At 46.8% G+C, this 24,632-nt stretch overlaps 6 protein-coding genes across 6 annotated transcripts; 2 read left to right on the top strand and 4 right to left on the bottom strand.

The window, feature by feature from the left end:
- Positions 1-186: 186 nt before the first annotated feature.
- On the bottom strand, positions 187-1,466 carry JR316_0011991 (uncharacterized protein; the record flags this gene model as incomplete). The annotated part of the gene is made up of 4 exons (XM_047897632.1): positions 187-759; positions 808-972; positions 1,030-1,238; positions 1,292-1,466. The coding sequence occupies 4 exons, from the start codon at positions 1,464-1,466 to the stop codon at positions 187-189; spliced, it is 1,122 nt and encodes a 373-aa protein (XP_047744041.1).
- A 3,656-nt stretch (positions 1,467-5,122) lies between these two features.
- Positions 5,123-5,677, bottom strand: JR316_0011990 (uncharacterized protein; the record flags this gene model as incomplete). Its single annotated transcript, XM_047897631.1, has 4 exons — positions 5,123-5,474; positions 5,530-5,538; positions 5,587-5,604; positions 5,658-5,677. 4 exons carry the CDS (start codon positions 5,675-5,677, stop codon positions 5,123-5,125), a joined length of 399 nt encoding a protein of 132 aa, XP_047744040.1.
- A 2,498-nt stretch (positions 5,678-8,175) lies between these two features.
- JR316_0011989 (uncharacterized protein) lies at positions 8,176-9,406 on the bottom strand (the record flags this gene model as incomplete). The annotated part of the gene is made up of 4 exons (XM_047897630.1): positions 8,176-9,016; positions 9,070-9,144; positions 9,200-9,288; positions 9,353-9,406. 4 exons carry the CDS (start codon positions 9,404-9,406, stop codon positions 8,176-8,178), a joined length of 1,059 nt encoding a protein of 352 aa, XP_047744039.1.
- Positions 9,407-12,801: 3,395 nt separating this feature from the next.
- JR316_0011988 (Cytochrome P450 monooxygenase) lies at positions 12,802-15,062 on the top strand (the record flags this gene model as incomplete). Its single annotated transcript, XM_047897629.1, has 12 exons — positions 12,802-12,966; positions 13,025-13,054; positions 13,114-13,267; positions 13,324-13,454; positions 13,507-13,871; positions 13,935-14,130; positions 14,190-14,252; positions 14,314-14,362; positions 14,494-14,630; positions 14,685-14,723; positions 14,780-14,881; positions 14,940-15,062. 12 exons carry the CDS (start codon positions 12,802-12,804, stop codon positions 15,060-15,062), a joined length of 1,554 nt encoding a protein of 517 aa, XP_047744038.1.
- Positions 15,063-20,422: 5,360 nt separating this feature from the next.
- Positions 20,423-21,163, top strand: JR316_0011987 (uncharacterized protein; the record flags this gene model as incomplete). The annotated part of the gene is made up of 1 exon (XM_047897628.1): positions 20,423-21,163. The coding sequence occupies one exon, from the start codon at positions 20,423-20,425 to the stop codon at positions 21,161-21,163; it is 741 nt and encodes a 246-aa protein (XP_047744037.1).
- A 2,081-nt stretch (positions 21,164-23,244) lies between these two features.
- JR316_0011986 (uncharacterized protein) lies at positions 23,245-24,495 on the bottom strand (the record flags this gene model as incomplete). The annotated part of the gene is made up of 2 exons (XM_047897627.1): positions 23,245-23,466; positions 23,515-24,495. The coding sequence occupies 2 exons, from the start codon at positions 24,493-24,495 to the stop codon at positions 23,245-23,247; spliced, it is 1,203 nt and encodes a 400-aa protein (XP_047744036.1).
- Between the last annotated feature and the right edge of the window lie 137 nt (positions 24,496-24,632).

Here is a 24,632-nt window from a genome sequence, read left to right as displayed (position 1 = left end):
ATGCCTTTTCCGCCGGTAATACGACGGCGGAGTCCGATGATTCCGGTAACCTTGGAAGAGCTCAGCGCGGGCGCGTCGGAAACACCCTGGGACAGAGAATTCTGGTTGTTCTGTAGCTTTCGTACCGTTTTGTTTTGGAAATATAAAAAAATCTTCCCCAAACCCAACTTCCAAGTCAAAAACTGATCATATTTCAAAATCAAAAGTGTTGGTGGCCGGTAAATTTGCAAAAAGATCGTACGTAGTAGACCATCCCGCCTCTTGGACTCCCAGCTCTTTAAATACATTCCTACGCATGTAATAGACTATGACTGCCCTATCTCCCTCGCACACCGCGCCGTGTTGAAGCAACCTGCCGGTAATTGCAACAAGGGTCATGGGATCATACTTGTACCGAAGTCCAAGGCCAGGAAGCTCAAGCCGTCCATGTTCACCCTTCCCAAGTGGCATCAAAAAATCGTACCATGAGTAGCATGACCCATTATCCCGATGGTACGGTGTATCTCGGTTGCTGATGGCGGTCATGACTCCAAAGGGCGAACTCCATATTGTGAGAATTTGCTTCAATATTTTGGCCTTATGGACGAGCTCCGGTTCCGCAGCAAGCCGTTGAAGAAATTTTATTCCCGCCCGGTACTGCTCGGGGTGTATAATGCTCAAGATGGCTCCCAGCAAAGCCGAAGATGTCATCATGTCTCGTATAAACTCCTGTCCAATAGGATTACACAAGTCCAAGGAGACCTCAAGCGGGTTGGACGTCTGAGGAAAATATGAGGCAGTATAATACTTAGCAAACAAGTTTCTCACCTCATGGCCTTGCTGAAACCATGCCGGGGAAAAGTTAAGATTTCCAGGTTGAAGCCAACCTGGCTCATGTCGAAAGTAACTGTCATTGACCCTCCAGCTTGTGGCCAAAGGTGCCGCCTTGTGAATCATTGTTTCAATATCCCGTAATGAATTCCACACACTCTCCTGTTACTCTTTAGAACGCATAATATAGGAATTAATTGGTCCGTTTCTAAAACTCACCACCCTTGTCTCTGACAAAATACCTGGCAGGTACCACACCAATATGTTGCCTGCACTATCGATTACAGTTCCGGGCAGGGTTTGGTACTGTAACGTGGAATGCACCGGAGGAAACTGGTCTTTCAGGCGAGCCTCAACGGCAGAATTCTGACCCGTGCAACGTGCGCTGAGATGGGTCAAATATTCTTCTGCATCCCACGTCGTATATTCTGCCATTCACACATTATTTAATCTCAATTTTCAAAGCTTATTGATTGCATACCTTGATTTTCAAATGCCTGCAAAATCACCTCCACAGCTAGATTGCACTCAAACATGGTCTCAGCACTGAAGTTTTCCCGGATTTGATTAGGCAGTTCTGCATGCCAAAGACGACTAGCTATCTTTGCCTTCATGTAGTTTGAGAGGGATTGGGTTAGCTCAAAGGCATAATCCATACTATCAGGGTATGTGGAAAGGAATTTGCTGCCAGTATAATCTATACACCTTATTACATATATTAACGGTCATCCAATGTACGATTCAAGGCGGATATTTGTCGGAATACAGAAGCGGATGGATGAATGGGTCCGTCTGACAGCACAACACGGGTCAAGCGGATCCGTCTGCTTGCAATACACGGGATGCAAATGGACCCGTCCGGCTCATTTCCGGCCCGTGTTTCTTCCGTGTAGGTAGACGCGCGGATCCCGCAGGCCACCCGGCGGCTCCATTTAGCGCTAAATGGCACGTCATGTACGCTATGATTTGCCAGGCTAAATCACACGTACATCACGCTAATCTCCTAATTAGGTAGCGGAAGTAAATCCACCGTGTCTCACGTAATATCCTTATTATTAAATCTTAGGTAATGTACGTTATAAATAAACTGTCTTATGTGGCTTCGCTTGGATGCACGCCTCGCACGATGGGGATGGAATAGACGTTTCGTCCACGGAAAGACCAACGACGAGATCGTTCCGGACGAGTTTCTGCAACGACGACACTGAGATATGGCCAAAACGACGATGCCATTGATCCCAGGTGAGTTTTGGCGAGACGTAGTTGACCTGTTCCCCTGAATTAAGCTGAGCGCGAGCGTGAAGAATATACATCTGACCGCGTTTCGACCCTTTTCCAATAACCTTATCCTTCGCATCCATCAAAAGAACCTTCCCATTCTTAAACGACGAGCTCCTCCCATCCCTCTCAAACCTTCCGAGCGACATCAAAGCATTTTCGGCTTCAGGGATGTGTAAAACGTCTTTCAAACGATGAGTAATCGTCTGCCCGTCGACATCGAAGTTGAGGATGACTGTTCCGCGGCCTGCAATGATAGCTGGACTCTTTCCGACACCACGAACGGAGGAATTAACGAGTGGCGTATACTCGATGAAGGCTTCACGGACGGGACAAACATGACTGGTGGTTGCAGAATCGTAAAGCCAGTCGTAACGAGAGAAGTTCGACGTCGAGTACGTGTGGTACGCAACCTCATCATTGAGCGTAGTGTTGACGTCCTCCCGAGCCTGATTTGTCCGCCCTCTATTCTTCGTCTTCCGCCCCCTCGGACCCTTTCCTTCACGACCTCCGCCCTTTGCCCAGCAATCCTTCGAAATGTGCCCCATCTTGTGGCAATTATAGCACTCCTTCCCGCCGCTGCCATCCCTCGAACCATTACCCTTTCCATCCGACGACCCTTGACCTCCACAAACTTGAAGCGTAGTCCCTCCGGCACCATCACCTCCACGCTCCTTCCGACGACGAGCTTCTTCAAGGAGAACACCAACGAGCTCTTGCGAAGTGAGCGTAGGACGATTCCCGCTCGAGCCCAAAAAGGATGACGCATAATTCTCCCAAGATTCCGGCAACGAGGTGAGCAAAATCATGACGAAATCTTCGTCCGAAACAATGCTGCCCATGATGTGCAGCTCCTCCTGGAATTGACGTAGCTTTGCGATATGCTCTGCCATGTCGCATCCCTCCTCTGCGGTTGCCCGGAAAAGTGCTCGTCGTGTCGCCAAAACACCAAGTCGTCCCTTGGATTCCTTCACTGTGCACAACTGCGTCCACATCTTGCGCGCCGTGCGCGCTCCCAGGACGTGTACCATCTCCGCATCGCTTAACGCGAGTTCGATCCTGCATCGCGCTTTCGCATCTCCCTTATCCCACGCTGTCTGAGCTGCGATTTCTTCCGCCGTGGGTGCGTTCGGTTTCGCTGATCCTGGTCGAAGCGACGTGCCGTCCACGTATTTCTCCAGTCCGAGGTCCACCAGTACTGCTAGCATGCGCCGCTTCCACGGCATCCAATTGTGGGCCTTCAGTGTGTCGATGCGATATCCGCCGATGTTGACTTCCGCGGTTGTCGAGTCAGCCATTTGACGTCGAGTACAAGTTTAGATATAGATCGATAAGAATAGAACGAGTTTAGAACAAAGCGAGCTTTAGTTATGACCTCTCGGGGCCCATAACCTGTTGTAAGTAAAATGCGCAGTGGTGGTAAAAGATATCGATTCACGACGTAACTATACACCTGTACCTACAGTAGCTACGGAACCTGTAGTAGAATGATCTAGAAAAAATATGATAAGATAAACTACAAGAGAAAGATAACGACTTAGCAACGAAGTCGCTCGCCGACTATCATTCCAACAGAGGTGATTGACACCTTGTGCTTTGTATTCATGTACGTCTTTGATTCACCATCGTCTCTCCTCATATTTCTCGTTCTGGAGCTGTTCCTGACTCATTCATTCACCCTCCACCTTCGCCCCTCCTGCTCCCCAAATAAGACGGTTTTGGCCTTCACGGAATCAATCGGTGATTCACAATTGGGATCATTACTTCAAACCATGCGAGTGACCCCCTAAGAATATTTCGCTGTTGTATGCATCCCATCAAGGGATATTGCTGATGATTCCGCGAAACCCTTTTTGGTGCTCGTTATTCCAGGACCGGGAGCAGAATAGCTTATAGTGCTCGGAGAGGGATACGCTCTCGTGGAGCGAGCGCGTATATTCTGTGAGTTTGAGTTCTCAACGGTGCCTTATCCGTTAGATTCGGTCCTTGACACATAAGTCGACGTTTGGTAGTGTGCTCTCTGGTTTGTTGCTCCTGAAGTTTGACGCTGGAGGCTGAACGTTGAATGGCTGATGGCTGCTTAATTACACAAGAACACGTTGTCCTGAAGGAGTCTTTGTTCCCCGCTGCAGCGCTTTCATGATTCTTTTCGAGTGTACATATCTTGTCGGTTGGAGCCTTAATGCGGACTTCTCGATCCGAATCCTTCCATAGCGTCGACAGCTTGTGTGTTCTTTCTGGTTTCCAGTCTGTGAAGTAATGCTTCTGCTCGTCATTGCTGTTGGATATGGTGTGGATTATATGACGCTCTCAACAACATTGCTGTCCTCAGCGTCAGCATCGACCTCATCCCCGCTCGTTCCATTGGGCTGGTTCATGACTAATCACAGTCATTTGACGAATTGTTTCATCCTTGGATGTACATTTTCTGGTTCCCAAACGTTTCTGGGTTGAGACTCTGGAAGAAAATCAACAAGTTGATGCCGATAGTGGTTAGCTTCGGTTGTCAAGTATTAATTAAAATGGACAGTATGTCGAGAATAATTTGAACTGTGAATTTGTATGGCATCTGGATGGTCAAATCTTCGTTGATACATGTTTATTCAAGAGGATTGGGCGAATCGGTGACATGTCTCATGTTTGTTTGACGAAGTAATAGTAGTAGCTTCTTTAGTAACCTGAATAGTCACCAATTTTTAGGCTATCTTCTTACCTCTTCTTACTGTCAGAAAACCTCCACATCTCATGTGTCTGTTCCATCAAGATCAATAAAATTATGCTTGCATAAAGTAGTTACAGTCATTGTAATTAAGAGATCTGATAATAGTAAAAGTACAGTGGTGTAAGCACAAATAATGCCAAAATGTAAGAAGGTTATTATTCTAGATAAATGTAGGTGCAAAAAAAAATTACCCCATCTCCCAGGAATAATGGTTAGCTATTGTCCACCTTACATCCAGGGTTGCATATGAGACCTGAAACCTATCCCGAGCTCGCCTATCATTTTCATGTTGGGCTGCTATCCATGTCCAGCTCATGAAACGAAGGTAGTCTTGTCATCGACATTGACGAAGTGTCGGAGGACATTGAAGACGGTGTTGTTGGAGTGCTTGTGTAATGTGATGGCGGAGTAAGGGCGGATATATGAGAGATTGAGTTGATGGGAGTAATTCGAGCTGGCTGTTGTCGTGCCCGAATTACGAAATATTGATGAGGGGGATGCGCTGCCACCGTGCACGATATGCAGCTCGAAAATGGGGATCGTGGCGGCTCGCGGGGCGGGTACAAACTCCGGGTGCGCATCGCGCTTGTGGCGGTGTAGGCTCGATGGATCGCCACTGCCGTACGGACAGTCATCGAAAGGACAATCGTCCTTTTCGTCGGTACTGTGGCATAAAATAATAAGAAGGGCTAGTGAAAATTTAATAGACAGGAACTTACTGCTTCGTCCTATAATGGACCCTTAGCCCGCACAACGTGTGCGATGCGAAAGTGCACTCTGGGCATTTGAAGTTTCTTTAACAATAAGTGTAAGTAAATTCAGAAAAATTGAATGAAAAAAGACTTACTTTAGCCCGTATCTTGCCATATGCCGTTTCATGTCAGACTGCCTGCTTAAAACTTTCCCGCAGTAGATACAAGGATCACTTCTCCTTTGGTGAATAAAGACACAAGAGCCGTTAGTCCAGTGAACAAGTAAGAATTAATGTGTGAGTACGATACCTTTGGTATCTGCTCATCCTCAATCTCCCAACTCGACGTTTCCCCAGCGGAGTGAGATGTAGCGATAGACAGATAATTCTATGGGATACACGATTCGCGCGCGCAATCCGTGAATATCTTGCTCATAGAAAAGCGACATGGTTATGGAAAAGATCATGGGTGGAGGGTGGGCATGTAAAATCACGATTCCAGAGGTTCTTTATCGACTTACTCCACTGACAGCTATAAAAGCTCCTCATTGTCTGTGTCATACGAGTTCAAACTGCTATATCACCCGTATAGCACCCACTACACAGAATGGCTTCTTCGGTTACATGATTTGTACCGGCGAAGAACAATGGGTATCATTAGTAAGATCAATAGCTGCGAGTGGCTCCGTTTGACTTCGGCTGACAAAAAAAGCGTTGACCTGTTCTTCTCCTCCAACGGCTGATCAAATTTGTTGTACACTGCCATCGCTTGAGTACAGCTCTGTGGATAACTCATCATTTAGTACACACGGGGTAATTGTACTCATAATTTATGTAAATACGCTGGAGAGACACGTCCTGAATGATCGTTCAACATCACAACGTTTTACAATATTATAGTAGACATAACATACATGCAAAAAATCCACATTTGTTGGTCTTATCAGAGTTCCATTATCCCTATGCGTATCGATGACGGACTTACTTTGGACTTACCAAGTATTGCGCAATGGTCTGGCCATGCGAACATTGCGAAGTCGGGTGAACCCGGCTAGTGTTGATGCGAATTCCAATCTCCGCCCGAATTTGAATCTACGCATCCGATTCTCAACGATGTCATCAAAAAAGTGTCCGCGCCCCTTGGACTTAACCGCCATCTGCAAATGCTCAAGCTTGAAAGTGACTGAATTCCATCCGTCGACCCGTGGAACTATAGCTTCTATGAATATGTGGGGTGGGTCATGAAATGTGGCGGTAGCCTGGCGAGGACGATGGTGTTTGCAGCGCGGGTCATGACAAGGTGAGTGGTCGGTCTCAGTGTGCCGTGTAGACGCTTAGTTCCTAACTAACTTGAAATTGCCCTGGAATCCCGTGTGTCCCTTCATAGTCACGCTGCACCTGAGCGGTTCAGGACACAGTCTTTGAAGTCGACGCGATGCACCTACCTGTAGTGAAGGCGCCACGGGCACATTGTGTTTTTCATCGGTGTGTTTGGCTGCTTCGTATAGCTTTTCCTGCTGGATGAGCCTCGATATCCTCTTCACTCATAGACGACAATGCCTTTTCACAACCACAACCCCAATCACCCTTTCACATTCACGCGACGCACTTGCGCGCTCACAACACGCAGGACATACGGGACGTACTCTGCGCCATACACTATGTTGTCTTCCGCTGTCCCGGCACTCACATGTGCTCAAGCCGCTCTGCCTTGTGCTCTCACCGTTACAATATCCTCGTTCCCGTCCCATTGTCGCGGATACGCATGCGGTTTTAGCGGCAGGAAATTGGCGTGCTGGTTGCATGTTTGACTCCACGAGAATGTCTCAAGTGAAGTAAGAACGCCGACGCAATACATGAACATGTACTAGAAGACGATGAGGGCAGAACATGTGGATCTGAGTGTTATGACGCAGAATGCGCCTGAATGCGCCATCGTTAGCGTCTCTGCTCACCGTTCACTTTTTGGTTTACATGTCGAAGGGACATCCTCTCGAACCTCCGTCTTCACTTTTTTCAATCGCACACGCCGTGCTCCAACTGACGTGCGCGAAGCTTCAAGTTGACTTGGGTGAACCGCATGCGACTGTCAGGATCAAGTCGGAGTGCAGCGCTTATAGCGCACGCAAGCTTCCGTATCGTCACTTCACGCTTGAAGTGCATGCTGAATCAATTTTTCTCGCCCCCCTCTGATCGTCGATCGCTGCTTTCTTGTGTGACTTTCTGCCCAAGGTATTTCGAGTACACGATTTGGATTGCCAGCAGTATCATTTCTTGACGTCTTCAAAATCCTCATTTTGGTTAAAGTAATGTTATTAAATTTCGCTCTCGCATGGTATAGATACGGCATCGCCATCAAGACGATGACAATATTGATTGATGCGAGCTAATGGTGAAAGTATAAGTACAAGTAGATAGTAACGAAATGTATGAAGAATGTTCGAAGGGATAGTCGTATGAGTGTTAAAGGCCGCGCAGGCAAATGTATATGACAGGCTCCGACATACCAAATCTACAAGTGATGGTATGAAAAAGCAAATGATGAAATGAGATGTGGAAGTGAATGCATAAAATATGAATGAAGATGAATGGATTGTTCTATGTACAGTGGGTGAAGAGAGAATAGGAAGAGAATAGATACAATAAATAGGAAAAACGCGATCGACCGTGATGGTCACAAAGAAGAGGCAAAGAAATCCATGGATGGCGAAAAGCAGGGGACAGCCAGAGGATCAAACTCCACAATGTTGCCAGTGGGTACAAAAGGAGATTGTACCGAGCGACCCCAAGAGTCGAAGTAAGGCGACGAGAGAGATTGAGATTGCGGAAGAGTGGAAGGCCAATCCTTGTTGAAAGGAGAGGTGGCGTCCAAAGCGTCCATCATCGATGCAGCTTTAAGGTACTCATCAATTCCGAGTAACGTTGGGTCGACGGTGAGATCTCCGTATGCCGGCGAGCTGATGTCGATGTCATCGGTGTGTAGAGGGGGGAACATGAAAGAATTGCAAACCTGGTTTGCATGGAACTCGGCCGGGAAGCCGACAGCCTCATATCCAGGAGTAGTTTGGTAACTAAACGAGTTGAAAGGCATTGTGTTTGGGTACTGAAGTTGCTCTTCGCACATGTAAGAGTGCCTGGGCCTGTTCATCTCTTCCATGCTTGCATATGCAACACGGTACCTTTCCTCTTGATGAATATCCATCGCATTGGTGTTGGGAGATGATGGAATCTCCGAGTGGATGGATGACAGAGTGCCCGGGGAACCGGCATCGGAGTATGTAAGGGGAGAAAGTGCCGAAAGGTCGGAGAGCGTGTCGATGGGCGGCCGGAACGGGGAGGAATGACGATATGAGAAGGACTCGTTGCCGCTGTACGCTGCGGCTGTAGGGATGGTGGCAGCGCGGGTTGCAGGTACGAACTCCGGGTGTACGTTACGTTTGTGACGATACATAAGGGCAGGGTCTCCAGTCGCGTACAGACAACCGTCAAAAGGACAATAATCCTTTTCTCCAGTGCTACAACAAAAACTGGTGAGTACAAGATGTAAATATATTCGTTGGTTGCTTACTGTTGCGTCCTTATGTGGACCTTTAATCCGCAGGGCGTATGAGACGCAAACTTGCATTCTTCGCACTTGAATTGTCTAGAACAAATAATATAAGCCAATTGTACAAAGGGGAATGTTAAATAAGATTTACCTTTTTCCGTGTCTCCGCATGTGCCGTTTCATATCAGATTGTCGGCTCAGTACTTTGCCGCATTTGATACAAGGATCACTTCGTCCTGTCTGAAGGGAGACGCAAGAACAATTAGTCCAGTGAATAATAAGAAGAATCACGTGATGACGATACCTTCGACTTCTTTCCACCGCGTGTGGCACGGCGCGCAGTTCTTTTGGCAGGCATGATACAATGATAATGAGTTATATGAGGTGAGATAGAAAGTTTAGAAAGTTAGTGGACTTGTAGGGGAAAGGATAAGTCGGATGACTTGATTGAAGATGTTCAATAAGGGTAAAGGTGATGTAGAAATCCCCCCATCGCGCAGAAACTTATACAGAAAAAAAACTAGGTGGATTGGTTTCGCTTAGCGCGAGGGATATTACCCTAGAAGGCTGGTTTGAAGCAGACCTGCCGTAGGAGGGAACAGCGCAGGCCGCAGACACCATACAGAGTAACAAAAAACCATGTCTTGGCCAATCCGCGCATTGACACCGTCGATTTTACTTCGTTTAGAAGGTGATAAAGGTGAAGAGTTTAAAGGTGTTTGTATTTTATAACACATGGCTAATTGTATGGCAACGCAGGCAGACAATGAGTGGCACAAAGAGATTTTTGACTGTTATGGAAAGTCATTTGTTGCCCTATATTTGTTAGAGAAGCTGTTACAATAAATTTGAAATTCAATTGTGTCACTCCACTGCAGGCGCCGACTGCTGTAAGTTAAACATACAGCACTAAACTTACATGTCTTATGTAAGTTTAGGTGTATGTTCAACTTACAGCATATGTGTCGGGAAAACAAAAATTTAACAAAGACGTATTGTGTTTGGTGGCTGTATGCCGACCAAACACAATTGCTGTAAGTAGCCTGTAAATAGAATAAACACCTAAATTACACAAATTGTGTTTGTCCGGTGTTAGTAAAACATACACATTTTCTGTAAATGACCAAAACAGCACTTACTGTAAGTAAAAATTACACACAAAGAAAACAATTTGTGTATATTATACTTACACAAGTTTTTCAATTCATTTAATGGTGTAAGTCTGACATACACAAATAGTGTTCTTTGTGTGTAAATTTTACTTACAGCAAGTGCTGTTTGTGTCATTTACAGAAAATGTGTATGTTTTACTAACACCGGACAAACACAATTTGTGTAATTTAGGTGTTTATTTTATTTACAGTCCACTAACAGCAATTGTGTTTGGTCAGCATGCAGCCACCAAACACAATATGTCTTTGTCGAGTGTTTGTTTTTCATACACGTGTACTGTATGCTGAACTTACAGCGAAACTTACATAAGACATGTAAGTTTTCTGCTGTATGTTTAACTTACAGCGGTCGGCGCCCGCAGTGCTCGTTGGTTCACGTCTACTACAGCGATTTGAATGTGTCGATAATTGGCTCCCCGATCATGTCCTTGGGTACGATTTCGATGGTTGTATACTACTTTGGCGCCGTACGTAACAGCTTCACGGTTATCATCAGCTGGGTGGCATTAAATTAGTAGCGTGACACAATCAATACTCATGACATTGACATTGACAATTGTGAGAATATTGGTAACGCGCACGCTCATTTGAAGCGGAGTTTGGAAGCTGATAAGATTAGATAAACAACGTCCCCCCGACCCCCCGAGACCGATTCCGCCTTTCATCCTACGTGGGCCGAAATGGGCATTAGTATTGAGGCTTTTCATTCACCGCCACCATCTCTGCATATACTCACGACGGACAATGTTGAAACACAACAGCTGCGGGGTAACTATGAAAGACCATGGCTGTCTGGCGGAGATGCTCGACGCCACAAGTCTATCCTCACCACCGGGCGGAGTGCGCGCGTTCAAGCAAGTACATGGTTCATTATTTTGATGGCCAGATACATTACTCAGAATGCGCTAGCGATGCAAATGCAAGTATTGAAGAAAATAAGAATGAAGATGGTTCAAATTTAAGTGGTTCCATTGTAGAAACTGTGAGTGTGACTACCAACGAAACAAGCGACTACATTAACAGCAAAAAAAAACCCAGACATCCAACATACATACTCGGAGTGTTTTGGATCTAGATAATCAGTAAATCCCACCCAGAGACAAACACCCCTTTGATTGCGCATCACTCTGGCACTCCTTTGACACCACTAACATAACAGTCCTGATTTGCCTGGCGCGCTTGGGAGAAGGAATCGACCATCATGAAATGTGCATCAAAATAGCACAAGTGTACTTGCAAATGCAAATCCCAACATCCCCGGATTGTCGTGTCCAAGGTCGGCGTTTGACTGGGAGTATCCAGGCGTTCCAAATTGGTGAGTGAAGCATGATGGAAGCAGTCCATTCCATGCCCTTCTCAAAGTCTGGCAGCGCAATGACAACGCTCTGCAACGACAGTATTTCGCGTGCTGCCGTTTGTATGCGGCTTGGGATGATGAGGGGAAAGGGGTGTCCATGAGTCCCGCGTCGCTTCTTTCTTCGGCCATGTCGCTCACGCTCTGGGATGTTGGTCTATCTGCCAGATTCATGCGGTGTATGGGAGACCAATGTTCTGAGTGTGTAAATCATTGGTACCGTGGTAGAGGGCCGGGACTCTGAATACGAGAACCTCCTGGCCAACAGGCAAGGAATGAGACATCGAGTGTGTTACTAGATGGATGATGGTGAGAAATATTTGGCGGGGTATCCGGGTGACTGCTTACCTTTCGGCGTTGGTGTTAATGGATGCCACAGGCTGCGTGCGATGCAGAGGGGTATTCGTTGCATCCGACATGGATTTTCAGAATGATATATGAACACTGCGAAACAAAGATGAAAGTAAAGAATGTTTGTTCTGAACTTCTGAAGACATATGGGTAGTTTTGTGAGCACAAAAGGAACAAACGAAAGTAAAAATGAACGATTGAATGATAGTGCGGCGCGAGATATGAGCTGGCAAAACGTCTTTTGTATTTCTTTTTGGCTGATTATATGACTATGGCTTTGATGAATTCAGTTTGACTTGTGCATGGAATCTGATTGGAGTTAATTCGCTTTTGAGGTTTCGTTTTGATTTGACATACTAATGGGCGCGGCTGCGTTAGACTTAGGGGTTGAGATAAGTTTAGATAAAGTGACAATAAACTACAACTTAATCTGCGATGCTCGACCGAGCCTGAAAATTCGGGTGATATCATACACAGTTCTAGTTTTGGTGCGTCTTAGTCCGGCCTCGTCGACATTGACCGAGAAAACTCCGCGTTTCAATTCTGGATATGTAATAAATTGTTGCATAACATCATTAGAAATAATAAAGATCTCTAGCAGTACTGACATTGGGAATGACGCGGAAGGCGCCGCCATCAGCCAATTTATTCAAATGTATAAAATTACATACAGTATTTTCCCCTAATGTCCTTCGAAATGCAACTGTTTCGTGCCAACGTTAGCGGAATCCGTTGAACCGTGAGTAAAGTCGTTTGTGGCGTAATTATAAGTAGTCGGAGGCGAACGACTGGCACTCATTGGAATTCCCCTGCGTTCAGGCATTCGTCTCAGTAATAGGCAGCGCAATTGGGGACAACATTCATTCTAATTTCCAGATGTCAGATATTGTCACTATTGCTGTATTTTGTGGAGTTTCTTGGCTGTTCTTCAAAGTCCTACGCTTCGGTCGTCGAGAGGATACACTCCCTCCTGGTCCACCAACAGTTCCGATCCTGGGAAACGCCCACCTGCTTCCCACAAAGTTTCCCTATATCAAGCATGTATAGGTTTCTTGACCTCTGTCTGGAGTTGTTCTGATGCGCACTCAGATTGGCAGAGTGGGGTACACACTATGACGGCATCTTCTCAGTACGTCGGTTCGTGTTGAATGACCTCTACGGGATATTAATCATATCTACTGTTCAAAGCTCAAAGTCCTGAATGGAGCAATCGTTGTAGTTTCCGATATGAAGACAGTCAAGGAGCTCTTGGATGACCGCAGCGCCGAGTTTGCCTCCCGCCCTGTATTTCTGGGTATGGATGCAGTAACAGGTGGTCGTTACATTGTAGCATCCCCTGCTGGTGAGTTTCTTTCCGGATTCCGGCCGCATTCATCTTGAATACTGTAAATAAAATAGAGAGCCACTTCTGGAAGATAACCCGAAAGGTTATTCAACCTCTGGTATCCCCTCAAGCCGTGCAGAAGTATTGTCCTCTTGCAGACATGGAAACAACACAGTTGTTGTACGACATCTTGCATGAACCCGAGGTACGCATGAATAATGATATCTATTTCTATACTTTCTTAACCAAGTTACTAGGCCCTCTACAACCATATCACTCGCTCAATGCTCTCGTTTATTACGACCATTGTCTTTGGGCAGCGCACCTCAGAACACGACTCCCCTATTGTGATTGCCTTTAGGGAGTATATCGAGCAAATTTTCAGAGTATTCTCTCCCGAATCAGTGCCGGTCAATTTTATTCCTGCTCTCATGTACGTACCGGAACGATGGGCTCCCTGGAAGAAAATGTGGAAGAAGATACAAGCTATGCAGTGTTCTCTTTATTTCAAACTATTTCGCGAGGTTGAGAGGCGGAAGAGAGCGGGAATGATCGACGAGTGCTTCGCTGCGAAGATGTTGGAACAGCAAGAAGATCTAGCACTGGAACGTGATACCATTGTGTATGTCCGAACAAGTTCAATCATTTGTCTGTGCCCAACTTTGTTTCATTTCATTGTGCACAGGTACATCTGCGGGGTCCTTTTAGATGGAGGGGCAGAGACTACTGCCTCATTTTTGCAGAATCTCATTCTATGTCTGGTAAAATACCCAGCGGTATTAAAGAAAGCCCAAGCTGAGGTGGATAATGCCGTTGGAGACAGACTTCCAGATTCCAACGATATAAAATCCATGCCCTATGTTCAAGCCATCATCAAAGAGGTGCGTTACTTACTTGGAATGTATCTGAACTCCGTTGAATTCACCTTTGTCACTATCAGACTCATCGCTTCCTGCCCACTGCGCCGACTTCCATCCCGCACGCTTCTGTTGATGACTCGGAGGTGATATCCTGACCCTTTTCTCTATTACCACGACACATCGTGCTCACAATCATCTGAATAGTATCGAGGATATATCATCCCCAGAAAAACACCCATTCTCATCAATGTCTGTGAGTCATAGTGCTTGGTACTGAGTTATATCGCCAATGTTAACTTAATGTAACTGTCATCCAGTTGGGATATGTCGGGATCCAAGTACACTTTAACCTTCTTGTTATGCCTTTCAGTTTGTACTGACGAGATCGTGACTTAGAGCTCTATGAACGACCTGAGGCATTCTGGCCTGAGAGGTATCTGCTATCGCCAGATGGTACTATGTCGGGACTACCCGATGGTACGGGTTACACTCGTACAACACTGCCCTTCGGAAGTGGAAAGGTCAGTTTAATCGCAATAACAATAGCGTTTTCTATATTAACAAGTTGTGTCAAGAGGTTATGTCCTGGAATGCACCTTGCTAATACCAACATTGTAAATCATACGCTCGACTACTTGCTATTTTGACCTTCAAACTCTTTTTACTTTAGAATCTGGCTGTCATGCGTCTTCTCTGGGCATTCGACTTCGCTTCTATTGATAGTACCGCCCCTTCGACGCCAAAATGGGATATTGAGAATGAATTTGTTGACGTGAGTGTCCACTTTGATAAGAAGTGCTCACGAGTTAGTTCATGTGAACAATAAACAGGGTATTACGTTGAGTGCAAAACCATTCCAATGCAAAATTACGCCACGCAGCACAAGGAAAGCATCCATCATTGAAAAATCGTACAAATCACTCAGAGATGGTTTTGGCGGTCAACTACAGTAATGGGTCAGATTTGAAGCTGATGTTGGTAGATTTATGAAGAAATTCAATTGTTTTGAGTGGTATTTGTCGAATTCCTCCGGTCAGTCTAACCACACCGGTTCAATTGTGTCCAGCTGACAATGCCTGGCCCGCATCTATGGACCCTTAAGACCGGGTGCATGCTCCGAACTTTACTTCCATTCTCATTGAGTAGATGGCAGGCGTTACACTGAACTGCATAGGGGTCTTTGTTTTGCATAATATAGTCGGCTGGATTGGACATTCAATTTTGCACTGCCTGGTATCATGCCTAGCTGTGAATGGTTTCACTTTAGTACGATGTATATGATAGGTAATCGGAGAAATTACAGAATCTTCTTCTCCTCCTCCCTTCCTTGATCAGCGCATTGGCGACGGCGTAGGCCCTTCTACAGTAGTGCCACGAATAAAGGTAGGATTTAGGGGTAGAGATAAGATTAGATAAAGCTGTGCACGTGATGGAAAACCCGCTTTACGAAGTCAACCCAACCTTTGCGCGCTTGCCTTGCCTTCCCATCCTTCTTCCCTTCGTTTTTGTTCTTCATCGTTGTCGCTGGCTATGTCATATCATCGATTACTTTTCTCCCTTTGACTTTCTCTCCGTCTTTTGGAAATATACTTCGTTTTAGAGTCCACACTGGATACTCCTACAATCCATAACGGAGTATATCGGCGGACAAACCACAGGGACCAAAAAGCGCACTGTATCATTTTTTATTAGGTCAACTACAACAATTATACACTTACAAGTGACTAATCTAACACAAACAGTAGATCATGGCATTCGGCAACGAGCACGAGCGCAAGATCAACTCGGCCTCAGCGGCGCAGCGTCTTCCTGAAGCTTCGCTATCATCCTTTCGCGCGTGCAAGCCTGATTCCAAGTGCTCTTGGAGGAGATACTTATAAAACAAGAGTCTTCAAAGATCCTGGCACTGTGACGGATTGTGGTGCGCAGGGAGATGACGCTTGATGTTAGAGCGTGGTTTGTTTTGGGTGACGGTGCTGTTGCCGAGGGTTGAGATAGGTGAGGGGAGTATGGGTGTCGATGAAGCAGGGGGTGGAAAGATAAATGGGACCGTTTGTGTGTTGAGAGCGTTGAAGGGAGTTGGTATTGTTAGCAAGGAGACTCTCGGCCGCGGCGCGCAGGCACTCTGGGCACCCACTGTACACCCAGATAGCGCACACGCATGTAGTTACATCGTTCTTATCCAACAGCTTGCGGTTCCGCTCGTGAAAGGCGTTTCAGATTCACCAGGAAGTGCGTGTCTTTTTTTGTTATTTACCTTTCTTTCGTTGATATTTTTTTTTGGATAGATCGGACCATAGGCTGGTATATCTCCATGTCCTAACAATGCTGCTTGTACCATCGGGTACTGCTCATGCGGGTGCTTATGTTCATGGGCTTCACCCGTTCCTCGGGGTGCAAATGCCACTTCGTAGGTCTCTCTTCCACAATTCACATCCGAAATCACTTTCTGACCGCCTTTGCATTACGAAGTTCCAGTATGTATCGGAGAAGAATACCCCGAGCCTTTCCTGAGCGCTTCCCAAAATTGTGAATATCACCCTTTCAATCTTCCCCTCACCACTGCCTCCAACATCCACAAAAACAACGAGTAAACTAGACCGTGGACGAATGTAGCTTTGGAGGACAATGGGAATCTCGCGGCGGCGGTTGGCGTGTTCTTCGCCCGTTGAACCACAGTAACAAGTCTGTCCCCCTGGGCGAAGTACACCCTTATGTCGGATGGGTAAGGTGGTTGAGGTAAATCAATATATCATACTCGATGTGGTTGTCTGAGTTGCCTCTGTCCGCGTCAGACCAGGTCTGTCCAATACCCCGTCGCTCCGTCCTGAGGTTTCTAAGACAACTGTGAACTAGTGAACTAATGACTATGAACCACGACGCAGTCTTCGACGCCCACGCCATGGATGTCCATGTACGGGAACAGAGCAACGGCTGCATGGCGACCCATAAGTCTCGGAGTTCGTTTGTGGCCTTGTCAAGTACATGGGAGCGTTCCAGATGGTCTTTGGGCGTCTTAAACTTGCTCCGTATACTTCATTCCCCACTGAAGTGTTTGTTTCCGTGAAACTCTACGTTCGCTCACGTCGATGAATGCGTGTGTATGTTATCGCTAGCAAGGGGTATGGCACATAATATGGGGTCCGTGAGCATCACGTCTATTTGGCTCGTCTCTTTCTAACAACTACGGAATTAGATCATACAGACGTTCTTGTTGACTTGAACTGTGAGTAAATGCGCATATACGTGCATTCGATGCGCATATATTTTACATTTTTGCTGATATTGCCTCAAATGTGACAGTCACGCGTCTGCAACGACTTTTAAATGGGACCCAAGTCCCCTGGCTCTTCTTATCTCACATCCACCATCTATCCATTCAAACTTCCCCGCTGTTGGAATACAAGTCTTTTCATCCCTTTCCATTCTTTTCACTCCTTTATTTCTGTTTTATCCTCAAAGATTCCTTTCTCGTCATCGGGTCGTTGAGCCGATTTCCCCTGTTCATCTTCCAGACTGAGAAACTCTTCTTCCACTTTAGTACAACGCATCACCTTCCCTTGACCATGATCAACTTCTTCAGCTACGAATTTTTCACTTATACTCGCTACTTTCTGCCTCGGTACCTCAGCCTTTGATTCCTTCAGCTGAGGTACATTCTTATTCTGTTACTCGTAGAAAGTAGCTGACCTAGTTTATAGTTGAGACTCATTTCGTGTTCAGGTCAATATATAAGCCTTTGATTCCTTCAGCTGAGTTGAGACTCATTTTGTGTTCAGTTTCCTTCAGGTTATGGGCCCCGAAAGCGCCTGAATCAGACGAAGACGAAAAGAACTCAGCTTAAAGGCTCACATATTTTCCAAGGGACGATAATCCCTTCAGCATCTCTCTATATCTTTCTCTCAACAAATAGCATATCAAGATGTCGGCTACGTCAGGGGAAAATCCCAGCAATGCCCATACCACCATAAACAATTTCACGATGAATACGAAAATCACACCTGCAAATGCGAAAGTCGATCACATCGTCAATCTTGAAGGGACTTCAAACTTCATAGTGTGGAGAGACGATATGCGTAACATTCTGAAGGACTGCGGTGTATATGGACACATTGAGGGTTCAACCAGTAGAACTGCAAGATATCCGATATCAGCCAAACCTGCAGAACCTGCCAAAGACGCGTCCGACAATGTCATAGCAGCTTACCGGAAATGGTGGAGCGACGACGACAGTGCGAAAACACTGATTACGAGGAAAGTGTCTGCACTAGTCAAATCCAATCTCAATGCGGGCGAAGACATCACAGCACGCATGGTCTGGAGTCAACTCATGACCAGGTACGCACGCGTCGACATAAACGCGCAATTTGCTATCAAGGAAAGACTGGCCTCGATCAAACTCAAGGACTATACGGAAATTGAGAAGTATCTGGGTGAATTCCGAACTGGCAGGGAGCGTCTCAAGGATATGGGGGTAGATTACCCAGAAGGCGACGTGATTCATCACATCATTCGAGGCCTGCCTTCATCAGGTGTATGGCCAAACTTCAAACAGTTGATGATACAACTGTACCAAGATACCCTTGATAGGGATAAAGCTGCGACAGATGAAGGAAGGGCACCATCAGCGCCGAATACTGCACTAGAACGAATCACTTCCCGGTTGACAATTGAATGTCAACGCTTAGAAGCCGAGGCAGGCTCTCGACGCAATCCTCCCGGGTCGGAATACTCAAATTTTTCCAACGACAACCGACCTATCGCGAAACATGTCAACAATCCGAATGGAGTTCAATGCACGAACTGCAAAAATCGGTCTCATGACAAGGAGCACTGTTGGGCGAAAGGAGGTGGCATGGAGGGTCAGGGCCCTGCGTATCGCGCAGCGGTAGCGGCGAAAAAGGCAGCGGAGACTGCTTCACTAGCAGTCGATTCCAATACCCTCGAGACGGGAGAAATTTCTTGTGCACTCATTGAGGAACTTGGAGACGAAGAGCTCGGGCCGCTTGCAGCATCCATCAACGTGAGATCTTTTCTGTCGACATCGATTCTCCTCGATTCAGGAGCCACTTCTCATATCATAAAATCTCGCTCCTCATTCCACACATATTCCGAAGGAGAAGCCAGAAATGTTACCACCGCCAACCTCGGAACTCTCAGAACCCAAGGAGGAGGCACTTGCATAATGAATGTCACTTACCAAGGGAGAACATTGAGAGTCAAACTTAACAATTGTCTACATGCCCCAACTGCCGCTGTAAATCTCCTTTCAGTTAGCCGACTGTTCATTGCAGGCATCGGTTGCAATTTCGACCCTGGAAAAGGAATACATCTTTCCAAACAGGGTATTCCATTTGCTTCCGCCTCATTAGTTCACGGCCTATTTGCCATGGACAAATCCGTCTTCGTGCCAGGCATCAACTCTTCCACCGTCGAACGGGTAATGTTTGTTAAAGTCCCTGAGACGGTGCAACTATATCACCTCCGATTGGGTCATCCTGGTGAGCAGGCGACACGGATGCTGGTCAAGAGAATCCTGAAAGCGGAAGCAAAAGACGATAATATCAAATGTGAAGCATGCATAATCGCTAAACATACCGCTACCCCGCATCCGCCAAGTTCTCTTGGTCAGCGCGCCTATCAACCTCTAGAACTCGTTGTTGCAGACACCTGTGGACCTTTCCCAGTTCAGACCCCACACCACAAAGAGTTTTTCGTAGCCTTTCAATGCTCAGGAATGAAGATCAACAACGTTCAACTCACCGCTGACAAAACCTCTGAGACTATGTTGGAAGCGTTCAAGATCGTCAAGGCTCGCTGGGAAACCCGCACCGGCTTCAAAATCAAACGATTTCGCTGCGACGGAGGGCCTGAGTGGAAGGGGGTTTTCTCTGCTTACCTGTTGGAGGTTGGAATTGAACAGGAGGTTACTCCGGCGCGTGAACATTGGATGAACGGAGAAATCGAACGTTTCATGCGAACAATTCAAGGCAGGATGCTTGCCATGATGACCACCGTGCAACTTTCCATGACTTACTGGGGCGAGGCGGCACTTACGGCATCCTACTTGCTCAACATTACCAGCACAGATGAAGATGGCATCACACCTTTTGAAAATATGTATCATCGTCCACCGAATCTCTTGCATCTTCGCGTATGGGGCTGTCGAGCATTTGTTCATGTTCCAGAGGAGTAGCAACTAAAGCTTGGGGCTAAATCTGTACAATGCAGATTTATGGGATATCCACCTGGTGGGAAAGGCTATCGTTTTCGACATCTTGAATCCGGACACTTTTTTGATTCCTCAAATGCTATGTTTGATGAAAATGTACCTTCGCTTGTTTCTGGTAATTACAATTCTGCTCCCATAGACTATTCCTCTTTGCCTTTTCAACCAGATGTATTTTCTTCTTCGTCCACTTCTCCTTCTGCCCCCGCTTCAGCTGTTCCAAATCTTGTAGTTTCGCCTTCCGATTTAGATTCTCCACAACTTCTTAAACCTTCCACTTCTTCTAACCTCTCTTCCTCTTCCTCTTCATCTTCTGTAGATATTCAGGTTGTGCCCTCCACTCCTTTAACATCTAATCCTCTTCCTCCTCCTTCTACCCCCATTCCTCAACGTGTACTTCCTCCACCTCGATCATCCTCTTGCGAACGTCATCCATCCTCGAGAGGTATCCTATACTCTCAACTGCGCGAGGCTGAAAAAGCAAAAAGTGAATCAATCATTGCTTCGCAACGGGCAACGAGTGCTGAACGTTTGTTGAGTATACAGCCTTCCAACGAGCAAGGGGGTGACGTTGAAAACCCATTCATTTCACTTTGCTCCGTTGGAACGTTAGAACCTTCTCCCTCTCAAGTCATCGACACCTCTCTCATTTCGCTCGACGTTGAAGACTATCTCTCACGAGACAAAGACGCATTTTTCGAGGCCATTCTGCTCTCAGTCAGGAGCGATCGCAAACGGAATCCTCTCTCTCCCAACTATGATCTCAAAATACCACCTGCCAACTATCAGGAGGCCATGCTGCACCCCGACGCCGATCAGTGGTGAAAGGTCATCAAGAAAGAATTGCACATGCTCAACTCGATGGGTGTCTACACAGACGAGGAGCTTCAAGATGGCATGCACTGCATAGGATGTCGATGGGTCTTTGAGTTCAAGATGGACGATCAGGGACAACTTGTATACAAGGCCAGGCTAGTTGCTCAAGGATTTTCTCAGAAATACCTCATAGATTATCATGAGACCTTCGCGCCCGTGTCCAAATCCGTCAGCATTCGAGCAATTGTTGTTCATGCGGTCCTGAAAGGTTGGCACATTGAGTGCTTTGACGCCACGAGAGCCTTCCTCTGGGGCGACTTGACAGAGGTCATTCACATGAGATGCCCCCCTGGCTACTCGTCGCCTTTTACAAAGGGTGTTTGGAGGTTGAAAAAATCACTCTATGGGTTAAAACAGGCAAGCAGCGTCTGGTACATATTAATCCGCTCAACCCTGCAAGACATAGGTTTTAAACGCTCAGAAAAGGACCATGCCACCTTCATATTCGAGGGAATCTGGAACGGCGAAGACGTCCAATGCTGGTTGTGCATCCACGTAGACGACGGACTTGGGGCATCCAATTCCAAATCGTTCCTCGACCATGCGAAATTGGCAGTCAATCAACGTTTTGGTATCAAGGACCTGGGACCTTTACGTTCATACCTGGGAGTGCAATACGAGAGGAACTTGAGCACTCAAGAAGTATGGATCCATCAACAGCCGTACATCAAAAACATTCTCGATGAATATGGTCTCAGAGAATGCAGCCCTGTATCTACCCCACTTGACGCCAACAACATTTTTGGACGCGACACGGACACCTTCCCTGATATACCTGATCTAAAGGCCACCTTCCAACGGCTGATAGGATCCCTCCTCTTCTTGCAAAGACATTCTTGCCCCGACATCTCAATTGCTGTTCTTCTACTGTCTCAGCATGCTTCAAACCCTTCCCCTCGTCACTTTGCTACTGCTAAACGTGTTCTGCGGTATCTCAGCGGGACAAAAGATTATTGCCTACATTATGGTGGAGACGCCTCCTCGCAGACTCTACAGGGATACTTGGACGCCGACTGGGCTGGCAATAGGGAGTCTCGTGCTTCTGTTTCAGGTTTCGTCTGGATGGTTGCTGGGGGCCCTCTGAGCTGGTCTTCTAAAACGCAAACATGCATATCTACTAGCTCGACAGAGTCGGAATATATTGCGCTAACGCGTACCGTCCAAGAGGGTTTATGGCTGGGATCTTCACTGTCATACTTACACATCACCTGCCCAAATCCTCTCGTCGTCGCGACCGATAATGAAGGTGCAAAGTCTCTGTGCGAAAACGATTCCTCTCATTCGAAAGCTAAACACATAGACATTCGTTACCATTTCATTCGATCTCACATTGAGGCCAAGACCTTCAACATTCTGCACATTCCGGGTAAAGACAACCCTGCCGACATTCTCACCAAACCACTTCAGCGCGTCAAATTTCTTGAGGGCGTTACTCGCTTGGGTCTGGTTGCTCCCAAGAAGGTTCAGCAGGCGATGCGTTGAGGGGGTGTGTTGGAATACAAGTTTTTTCATCCCTTTCCATTCTTTTCACTCCTTTATTTCTGTTTTATCCTCAAAGATTCCTTTCTCGTCATCGGGTCGTTGAGCCGATTTCCCCTGTTCATCTTCCAGACTGAGAAACTCTTCTTCCACTCACATAAGACAGTTTATTTATAACGTACATTACCTAAGATTTAATAATAAGGATATTACGTGAGACACGGTGGATTTACTCCCGCTACCTAATTAGGAGATTAGCGTGATGTACGTGTGATTTATCCTGGCAAATCATAGCGTACATGACGTGCCATTTAGCACTAAATGGAGCCGCCGGGTGGCATGCGGGATCCGCGTGTCGGGCTGCACGGGAAAAACACGGGCCGCAAATGAACCGGACGGGTCCATCTACATCCCGTGTATTGCAAGCAGACGGATCCGTTTTGACCCGTGTTGTGCTGTCAGACGGACCCATTTGACCCGTGTCTTCCCAGAGAGGGAGGGTTATTTATGGGGTATTGCAAGTCAATGAGCACAAGGGCTCCAAAAATAATTTATTCATCTCTACCGGTATACAAATGCTTTTCCAAACTCGATTCAATCCCTGCCAGCCCAGCGTCAATTTCCTCCAGCGCATTATAAGTCAGAATCTCTGACTGCAGCTGATGCAGCCGGAGGTTCTTGAACGTTGTAACCTTTCCGTCATAACTACTGTCGCCGACGGAACTGTCAATTATTTGGTCGTATGTTGCCCGTAGCTGCTGCTCGGTATAATTCTAAAATAGTTGTCAGTATCTAGTGCTTGGTAATATCTGAGTACATACATATAGAAAAGGAGGGTTAAAATACGCCGTCTGATCTGTTACATTCTCGAACTCAATGTCAGACTGGGTGGGAGGCGAACCGGGGTAGCCGCCCATGGGATCAAACCTGCCGTAGGTTCGAAAATAAGGGTTTTGAAGGAGCAGGTGGCATGCTTCAGGGGGTGGAGAATAGCGACCTTGCTTCCTCTCAGAGGAAATAGCTGGACGAGAGTCCATAATGATTTTGTCGACGACAGACGTGTATGAAACATGTGCTGCCATCAACGGCGGAGCCGCATCATCCCGGATGACAGGCATAGGTGGAGGATCCAGGGTATCTGGAATAACAGGCATAGGGGGAGGATCCAGGGTAGGTGGAATGACAGGCATAGGGGGAGGAGCTAGGTTATTTGGAATGATTGGCATTGGCGGCGGAGCCAAGTCGTTCCGGATGACAGGCATTGGCGGCGGAGCCGTGTCGTTCCAGATGACTGGCATTGGCGGCGGAGCCAGGTTAGCTGGAATGACTGGCATAGGGGGTGGAGCCAGGCTAGCTGGAATTACTGGCATTGGCGGCGGAGCCAGGTCTTTCCGGATGACTGGCATAGGGGGCGGAGCCAGGCTAGCTGGAATTACTGGCATTGGCGGCGGAGCCAGGTCTTTCCGGATGACTGGCATAGGGGGCGGAGCCAGGTTAGCTGGAATAACAGGCATAGGGGGTGGAGCCAGGTTAGCTGGAATTACTGGCATAGGGGGTGGAGCCAGGTTAGCTGGAATTACTGGCATTGGCGGCGGAGCCAGGTCTTTCCGGATGACTGGCATAGGGGGCGGAGCCAGGTTAGATGAAATGACTGGCATAGGGGGAGGAGCCAGGTTAGCTGGAATAACAGGCATAGGGGGTGGAGCCAGGTTATCTGGAATGACTGGCATTGGCGGCGGAGCCAGGTCATCCGTCCTTGCTGTGCGTTTGCTTTCCTTAGAGTTGCTAATATTTGAAGACATTGCTGATGCTCAGAAATCAATTTAAATTTACTTGAATTAATGCAATTAGTCTTACATTTTATAGGTTTTACGGGAGGAGGTTCCTTCAGTTTTTCGAGAAGCCTGGTAAGATTGTTGAGACTGGTGTAGTCAATGGG

This window comes from Psilocybe cubensis, chromosome 11 (genome assembly GCF_017499595.1).
Source record: "Psilocybe cubensis strain MGC-MH-2018 chromosome 11, whole genome shotgun sequence".
NCBI classification, from domain to species: domain Eukaryota; kingdom Fungi; phylum Basidiomycota; class Agaricomycetes; order Agaricales; family Agrocybaceae; genus Psilocybe; species Psilocybe cubensis.
Note: the sequence above shows the minus strand (reverse complement) of the source record. Positions and strands in the feature narration are given on the sequence as shown.